Source organism: Branchiostoma floridae, chromosome 5, assembly GCF_000003815.2.
Source record: "Branchiostoma floridae strain S238N-H82 chromosome 5, Bfl_VNyyK, whole genome shotgun sequence".
NCBI classification, from domain to species: Eukaryota; Metazoa; Chordata; class Leptocardii; order Amphioxiformes; family Branchiostomatidae; genus Branchiostoma; species Branchiostoma floridae.
The window spans coordinates 6,774,858-6,784,531 of record NC_049983.1 but is presented as its reverse complement, the minus strand read 5'-3'; the positions used below and the strand labels follow the sequence as shown (position 1 = coordinate 6,784,531).

Here is a 9,674-nt window from a genome sequence, read left to right as displayed (position 1 = left end):
AGGTTATGACGTATGTTTATCGCCGGGCCCGCGCCGGTGGATTTTAATTGCAAGCGTAAAAAAAGTTCGGGGCCCGGCCGTGTCCCAAAACAGCCGAGTAAGCCGCAGAGTGTCCAACAGGGTCACGCCTAAAAGTGGCAAAACAGCCCGTGAACTACCCGTCAGAGCTCCTCTATCCAACTGTGATCGTGGCATTAGGAACCAAAGAGATTTCCATCTCTTTACTGCTTTTGCTACCATGTCAAATAATGGGGAAATACACGACATACGCGTAATGTACTCCGATCACCAGTCATGTCCCACCTGCAAGGCTATGGGACGTCATCCTAAACCTGGTTAGCGCTTTTTCCGTAAACAACAGAATATCACATAGGTCAGTACCATGGACGGTGCTAAGAGCCACCAACACACAACTCTGCTAAACACTAGCATAAGTCTATATAATCTTCTCTATGAAAAACACAGTTTATTTCACTGGTATTCCACAGGTCTTGACAGAGAACACCGTCCCTATGTACAGTATTTACAGGCTCATTGTACAAGGGATACTTTCCCTAGCTAGCGCTCTCACTCTTTTTGACTAGCACAATAAACAGTGGACCACGCGATTAATGTCTTGTCCTAAGTATTGCGACACTTTCCAGTAGCGTGCATGCAGCTAGCGTGCATGCAGCAAGGCTCTATACTTATCACGATAAAACATTTTCTTTACAGTTTCTTCCTAGAAGGACAACGAAGTAGGCCACATTGACGTCATAGAAACTCCATCATAGATATAATCACTGGTTAAGGTGATTAGTAAAACCGATTAGATGAAAAGTAAAAAGGTAATTAGTGAAAGCCGATTATTATCATAAAAACATAATCAATTCGTCTTCAGTTGTAATTCACTTAATCCTTTATAGAAATGTTACCGTCATGGTACCCATGGTAACGATCCGTGCCAATGATTGAGTCTCGAAAGGTCCCAAAAATGATCCCCAGAAATATTCTGATTATTTCTCATTTAACGAAATATACTCCAGAGAACGGCGCATGGAAAAAAGATTAAGCGTAGCGTTACTGTTTATTAAGATAACTTTCGATACTGTAAAGGTAGAAATGTTCACAGTGAATAAATTTTAAGGGGGCATAAGAATAGAGTGTTCGCGTTGATTTTTAGTTCGTGGATTGTTTTTAAACTCCCATGTAGGGTTTCATTGAAAAATAAGGAATTTTGCGGTGAAGAGGTAATTGTGAAAAACGTTTCAAAAATCACCGTGAACATTTTTCTTTTTACAGTAGTTGCCATAGCTGTGACACGATTCGACCCAACCAGAAAATATAACGATCGCTGCCATTGACCCAATCCAGGTGATGTCATGGCCTTTTGAAAATGTAATCCCGTTGACGATTGGGCAGGAAAGTTGATACCCATTGGGCAGAAATATCAACGGGCCGTTGATAGGTCGAGGGTTTATATCATTACAAGCTATTACGACAGAATAAAGTCTGCGATGCGCTTTAAAAGATTCATTTTCGTGTTCCGTGCTCTGTAATTCTCTTTCTGCTGCTCACCGTCCATTCAGGAGCTCTGTATTTAGCTGCAGTAGTATCAGCTTAATTTTCACAGTCCTTTGAGAAGAGAAAAGACTAGCGGTAGTGCAAAAAAAAGCGTCCAGAAAAGTGGACGTTTGTGGCCAAATTGAAGACTATATCCTTGTGCTAAGAGTAAGAGGAGAATCATGACGTCTGTGTCGTTTTTCGGTACAGGGGATGTGGATTCCTGGACCAAGCCGCAGCTTCCGCCCAAGACCAAGTTCATCGCAACCGCTATGAACTCGACGCTGAACGCCACGGGAGGCTGCAGCACCAACGGCGGGGACCCGCGCAACTTCCCGGCCGACATCGGCGGCTTGAACTACACCTCCTCGGCGAGCGCCGTCGTCTGGACCGCCCCCGTTATCCAGCGGGTCGCCACCATCATTGTCCTCATGGTCATGACTTTGGTAGGTAACTGCCTGATCATCGTAATTCTTACATGTAGTTCGACTAAGAAGAGATTCAGCCGAGTCAACTTCTTTATCCTCCACCTGGCCATTGGGGATCTCCTCGTGTGTGTGGTGACCATGAGCACGGAAATCATGTTCGTAGCGTTCGGACAGTGGGTGCTAGGGGAAGCCATGTGCAAGCTGATAGTCTACGGGCAAATCGTGACTCTAGCCAGTACAACTTTCATCCTCACCGCGCTCAGTTTCGACCGCTACATTGCCATAACCCGCCCTCTAAATGTCAACAAGAACTCCACCACTGCGGCGAAGAAGACTATAGCGTTGGCGTGGTTTCTGGCTTTCCTTTTTGCCGTGCCGCAGCTGTTCATATTCGTGCAGGAAGAGCGGCAAGCACCCGACGGGACGCTAAAATACGCCTGTGTCAGTCAGGGGTACTCTTCAGAGTGGCAGCGGAAGGTATACGTTACGTGGCTGGCTATCTACGTTCTGGTCTGCCCTTCAACCATCATATCTTACTGTTACATCAAGATCATCCAAACGGTTTGGAGAACCGCTTCGGGCAGAGACAACGAGAGAGATCTTCGTCGGACGGGCTGCAAGACCATCTCCAGAGCAAAAGTAAAGGTAAGTTTTCGAGTTTTTTTATGATCCACTGTTGGGAGACCTGCTAATAATTTAGATTTTGTCGGATAGACGTTGCCTTATTATCAAAATTTGTCCAAGTTTTAAAGAGAGGTGAAAAAACAAACGTGGAAGTGACCTCACACACACACAGATATGATAAGACCACATTTCTAAACTGATGCCCGACCGGGTAGTTTGCGGGATCCTGGAAATGAAAAAAAGAAAGATGCACAATCTTTGCTCATGGCTATACTTGATTGTGTTGTTTTGTAGTTTTTTATATCATAGTTTTTGTTGCCGTAAACTGCCCACCCAAATGCCCGCATAGACCTGGGCCTGAGTTCAATCCTAGTTTCAACTCAGCTCTGAAAAGAATACGAGTATATAGCCCTGAGATTTTACCCGATTCCCCCATCTAGAGATGTGACTGCATTTCAATGTTTTTATTTCATAGGCAAGTGCCAATCAATATGTGCGTACAATTATGTCATACATTAAGGAAATCTAACCCCAACTACAAAAAGAAAAGTATCCGAATTTTCCCCAAGTTTAACGTGATAGTAATTTCAAATGCAAGACATGTTCTCCTCCCGGCCTTGATGGATTGTGTTAATGTAAAAACTAACGTCAACCCACGTCCTAACAGAAAATGAGTTAGTGAAGAGAGACTATGCTTCAGAGCCTATTCCCACCAGTAGCGCGTGTCGAATTGATTCGTGAAACGGTAGCTTTGATTGAGACCAGTTGATCTGATTATGAATATGGATGACATCCTCGGATCTGGGCACCCAAAAACGGATGCAAGTGGTGTATATGAAAAATTCGGTTTGACAAAAAGTAGCATTCATTATGAAATTTACTTATTGTAAGCTTCTCGCAATTCAGCCCCTGGCTGCGAAGAGAGAGTGGTCGGTCCAGACAATAGATAAATATATATATATATATATATATATATATATATATATATGAATAAAGTGATAAAAAAGGTTGAACAAACGTAAACACACAGAACCCAATAGATTTTCTTGTTGGTTTACATCTCCTTCTTTTGACATTGGAACTGACTATGGTACTCTGCGATTTTGGTATCTGTTTTGCCTTGCAGTTTACGGCATGTTTTTGCCCTTTTTTTAGCTGATTTGTACGATTTTGGTGTGGGGATGGGGCGGACGAAAATTGTTGGAATTGACTATGGTATTCTGCGACTTTAGTATCTGTTTCCCGATATTTGTCATGCAATTTACGGCATACATATGCCCATTTTTAGCTGATTTGTACGATTTGGGGGGGACGGACGCAAATTATTGGCATTGACTATGCTATTCTGCGACTTAAGTATCTGTTTTCCGATGTTTGCCTTGCGATTTAAGGTATATATTTGCCCGTTTTTGTAGCTGCTTTGTACGAATTTTAGCCGGTAACGGACGAAAATTAATGCGCGCGCTGATGTCATCCATAAAGTCCAATCTTCACCATGACTTTGCCAACGGCAAACTTAAAGGACTCCACATAGACTTCGTGCTCCTTCAAAAGTTTCCCTTTTCATTATTTCGTGAAGCTTAAACCGCCCTCTGGTGAAAAACACGGTCGTTATCTACACCAGTTAAGTGCCGTTGGTATGATTTATCGTTTATTACATCCTTCTCCTGAGAGCCTGGCCCGCGGCATATACAATATACATTGGGGAGACTCTGCTAAGGCGAGCTAAGGTTTCAATTTTGTGGGCGTGGCCACTAACCGGCTTTCAGCCAATCAAATGTTTTCTTCGGGTAAATCCATATTCTCTGATTGGCTGACAGCTGGTTAGAGGCCGCGCTAACAAAAGTAGAAACCTTGATGAGGCTCTGTTTAACCGGACTGAAGTTTCAAATTTTATGGGTGTGTCTTTGAATCAACTGTCAGTCAATCATAGAATCGCCCTAATGTTTTTAGGTAGACCTGATTCTCTGATTGGTTGACACCTGGTTAGAAGCCACGCCCACAAAAGTGGAAACCTCAGCTTTGCTTATGGTACGGTCACACTTCGGCTAGTTTACGGCTGTTTTCTACACTGTTGGGCGTGACCCCCACGTGGCCTTGGAGGACCCCCTGTGGCTACCGGGCTACTTTGGGGCACAGACGGGTCCCTGGATTTTTTTTCTTTGAATCTGAATTAAAATCAACCCGGGAAAGATGCCGTGACCTAATCATTGAATCATCGAGAGGTACTCCCGTGGTATCCAACAATCCACAGGGGCAAATCTGTATCTTCAGAACCCGGCCGGGACTACATCCCTTACGGGCACCGATGCAATTGGGACCGTAGCAGAGTCTTAATTCTCAAGATATATTGCACATGCCGTGGGCGAGACTCTACCAAAGCAGAATGATTGTAATTAGAAATCCCTTTATCATTCTGAAATCACGCGCTCTGGGGAAACAAATTGGTGTAAATCTTATGCTACATTAATTCTAATCGTCTCTCCTGAAGCGTAGTGTTGGGGAATCGTGAGCAAAATGTGTTTTTGTTAATTTATTCTGGTCCTTTTATACTCTCGCAAAACTAAATGCTAAAGTGTGCACGACCATATCTTTTTTTTTTCAAGATTTTGTTTTGCATTTTTATTAGATTGAGATCACATTGGGAATATTCAATTCGATCTAATACGCGATATGTCATAATGACAGAAAGAGTACCCAGGTTTTCCTGAAAAACAGGGAATTAGTCCTGAGAGTAATGCCTGGTTAAAACAAATAAATGAATAAATAAATAAATGAGTGCGCGGGTATTCGTCCATGCCCCCACCCCCTATTGGTATCATTTCAGAGGCGAAGAGAATACTCAGTACTCCACTTAACTCCCCAAGCACCCTCTAACAAAACTATAAGTCCACGTCGTTGCAATTGGCCCTCTATCAATATCACAATCATGTTTATGAGAATGTCCCTGTGTAGCTTTTCGGATTGACGAATCCGGCTAAGGTTCAAACCCGGGTAATGGCATTCTGGTTAGGTTTGGTTTGGTCTGGTTTATTTAGATTTCTATTAGTGATACATCACTACTCTTCCTAGAGTCCAGATTGAAATAATACAAAATTTAACAGCAGAAATATACAGCAAATTATGACTTTGAATTAACAGAAAACAAAAATAGGGTAAACTCAAAATCAGTGATATAAATACATCAAGGTAACATTATAAGATAAACTTGCCTCGTGCACGTTAAGAACTTCATTGTTCAAGCGGGTGCCCAAGGTGTATTAAGGTGAAATATTTAGTGTCAGACAAATATGTTTCTAATAAGACGTCTATCTTTCACAGACGATCAAGATGACCCTGTGCATCATCATCGGGTTCGTGACCTGCTGGACCCCGTACTTCGTCGTCACCCTGTACGAGGTCTTCACTGGGCAGAAGCTGCCCGAGGTCGCCTACGTGGTCGCCGAGACCATGGCCCTCTTCAACTCCACCTTCAACCCCATCGTGTACGGCTGCTTCAGCTTGAACGTCAAACAGCGGCTGATCGAGATCTTCTGCGCGGACAAGCTCAAGGGTAAGAAGCGAAGAAGACCTACGCCTCTTCTCACCGATGATGTCTTGTTAACTCACAACAGATCCTCTCAGCTTCGCACTATGCTTCAAAAGAAACTACGAAACAAAAAGAATCGGGAGTTGTCGGGAGCAAGTAAGTTCACCCGCAGTAGCAACAACTCCGCAACACCTGCGGCCATGTTGAAGGTGACCCCGGAAGTGATCGAACTTGACAAACGGAAGCAGACGTCATCGCCACCCGAAGGGGAAAATGTCGCCGCCAAGGTGCCAAAAATCTTAATCAACTGCGAGTCTAATTCTTTAGAATCGGATGACAAACACCACATTCAAGCCACGATTGAACCTAAACCTAAAGAAGACATTGTCGCGGTGACGGTGGACTATCTTCGGGTCATCCAGAACGTACTCGAACTTGAATCTTCGGAATTCATTAGCACGTTTGCGGACACAAACGATGTAACCAACCAGATCGGGGTGTGTCTAGATATTCCCGGAAACGGCGGGGACAACATGGCTGCCTCTTCAGACTCGTCTTTCCGGGAATACGAATCAACCTGTTAGAGAGGAGAACAACTTTCAAGATTCAAGAATTAGCAAGCATTTCAAGGTCTTATGAAGACCAACGTACCAAAAATCAAAAACAATCCATTTTATCTAGTCATCACGGCCTCTACAGAATCCCCTTTCCGGGAATACGAATCAACCTTTGACAGGAGAAAAAAATTCAAGAATAAACAAGCATTTCAAGGACTTATCACAGGACTTAAGGACTTAAACAGTCAATCGAGGCGCTATCTTAACACCGCGGGCTCTACGGTCTTCTCTTTCCGGGAATGCAAATCAACTTGTTAGAGAAGAGAAAAACTTTCAAGAATAAACAAGAATTTCAAGATCTTATAAAGACCCACTGACATACAAAATATAAAGAAAACAACCCATCCAGGCGTTATCTAATCGCAGACACTCATCTCCGTTGCAAAAAAACAGCACCACTTAGTACAAAGTTAAACTTTCTTCCAACACAAAGGTACACATGGATCAAAATTTCAACGACTACTGTCGCCTTCTTCAGGATCAATACTGATGACCAATCACTTCAGAACGCAATCTCGCGAGAGTTAAAGACACGTGATCTTATCAACACGTGATCTTCCGGATACGTGTCGTCAGCAATTGGTCAAACGTGCCAGGAAGTTTCTTGGAGGTAACAAGACATTAGAATGCCGTAAATACCATGGATACAAACTGTTTTCTCTAGTAACATCCTGGCTCATATTAATATGGGCACAACTTGCTGTAAGAACTTTGAGAACACATCTCAATGTACGTTGAAAAAAATTGATGAATTTTTTTGCTCCCAGACAAAAAATGTATAACAGACGGGCTGGATCCCTTTCCTCTATGAGAAGAATTGAAGTTTCACACAAAAATTGTAATGTGCAATATTGATATGAACTATGTTCACCGTCATATAATGATAAGTGTAAGAAGCTGAGCTTTAGTCTTTATGGTATAGAGTTGATATGGTAATGTGTTAACAAGAAACAATCAATGTAGAAAGTTAGTCAAACTAAGATGTATCCTTAACAACAAACGTCCGCGGTACAGGTAGAGCTATGTCTTAAATTAATTAAGTGAAACGCTACCACTCTCCGCTCTACGCACAACCAAGAAATTCTGTAAGGCTTACCAAACCGGGGCCCGGCCGGGTAGCTTTAGGGAGCGAAAAGAATTATATAAAAGACACCAAAACACGCAACATTCAAAAATGAGATTCATGGGCATTATTTGTGTATATTTTAGGTACACATTTTAATTTGTCGTCCCTTTAAACAACCCGGCCGGGCCCCGGTTTGGAAATGTGACCTAAGCCTTAGGCAAACGGCACATTTTCAAACCGGGGCCCGGTCGGGAACGATAAGTATGATATAAAAGACACCACACTACAAAAGAATATTTGCGTATTTTTTTTACATAAAAACATTTCTATTTTTCACAAACAGCCCGACCGGGCCCCGGTACGGAAATATGACGTTAGACAATAGTACATTGTTTCACATGCACTACCACGTGTCTGACTTTTAAAGATATCATCAGTCTATCTGATAGTTCGAACTAGGGGCCCAACCCTACATAGGTTCTTCCTTACATCAAAATCTATCTGCCACCAAACCATCAACACCATGGCATCCAAAAAAACTAAAACCGGACTTTCTGCTGCAGTACCAGGTCACACACCAGGGGGCCCAAAAACGACTTTCTCAACATTCACATACCAAATATCATTACAATCCATTCAGAGGTTCAGAAGTTATGCTGACCACAAATATCCATACAGAGAGACAGACATCACACAGATAGACACACACAAACACACGAAAAACTATACCCTAATTTTTCATGGGGGTAAATATCAATGCACATCATACTCTTAGATTATTTTTTGTCAGAAAGCATGAATATTTGACTTTCTTCTCCTGTGAATAAGATGGATACATGTTTCGTCAGCAATGTATCAAAATCACTGCTGTTGATGACCTAAGAATAGTTTAACCCATTCAATCGTTTCCGAAATATCTTAACTCAAGTACATCGTAAATCGCGTTTGTGTAGTCCAAGTTCATTGACAGAACGGCAACAATGCCTATTATATGCATAGTTTTAGACAACGGCTTATGGAGACAATCTCAAGAAAGAGCCATCTAAGGCAATTGAAATTTAACGGTTTTCTGTATCGCCAAATAGGTAACCGTATGTTCATTTGGGAGATTTTATCTGGTAAAATTAAAATGGGTAAAGTGAAGGAAGAAACGTGTGTGTGTACTTATTACCTTCGCCAAGAAGGTTATTTTTAGCGTTCTATGTGGGTGACATAACTTAAAAAGCTATGAACAGATGGCCATGAAGCGTGGTACATGAATGTGGTTAGGTTTTCTTCTATCAAAGAAAGAATTAGGAGTACCCTGGCGTCTATCCCAGGTACTGTAGCTTGACTTCCCGTTTAGATATGTCGTTTTCTGGACATGGTATGGTCACGATTTTCTTGTCGGAAGATAACTCAAGAAGAAGCGATAAAAAAATTAGATTTGGGCCCTCTAGCAGCTTTTGTGGCACTGCAGGGGCGTTTCATGTTCTAACCTTCTACTTTTAGTTTCTAGTACATGCAACTATTCTAATTGATGATGAAATAATGTGGCAATAATAAAGACACACCTCATAGCTTCACCTTTTCATAATGCTATATTCCAATTATTGCTCAGCAAAATTGAGATACTTTAAAGATGTCACCTGAAGGTTGAAATAACCACTTTGCAATAAACATGCATGTGGCATCGTTTTCAGGAGACCGTTCCATGAGCAGTATTTAGCGTGATCGATTAAACTTTACAGCGCTTCGCGGTCAAACAGAGTGCCTATTCCGCCTGTGTCAGACATAACAGTCCAGCTAGTTCGAATGAAGCACATGGGGGGATTTTTTTTTTTTTTTTTTTTTTTTTTTTTTTTTTTTTTTTTTTTTTTTTTTCTTTT

General features: G+C 42.0%; 1 protein-coding gene across 1 annotated transcript; it reads left to right on the top strand.

The window, feature by feature from the left end:
* Positions 1–1,597: 1,597 nt before the first annotated feature.
* On the top strand, positions 1,598–6,795 carry LOC118415193 (gonadotropin-releasing hormone receptor-like). The gene is made up of 2 exons (XM_035819577.1): positions 1,598–2,615; positions 5,916–6,795. The coding sequence occupies exons 1-2, from the start codon at positions 1,725–1,727 to the stop codon at positions 6,705–6,707; spliced, it is 1,683 nt and encodes a 560-aa protein (XP_035675470.1). The 5' UTR covers positions 1,598–1,724; the 3' UTR covers positions 6,708–6,795.
* Positions 6,796–9,674: the final 2,879 nt, after the last annotated feature.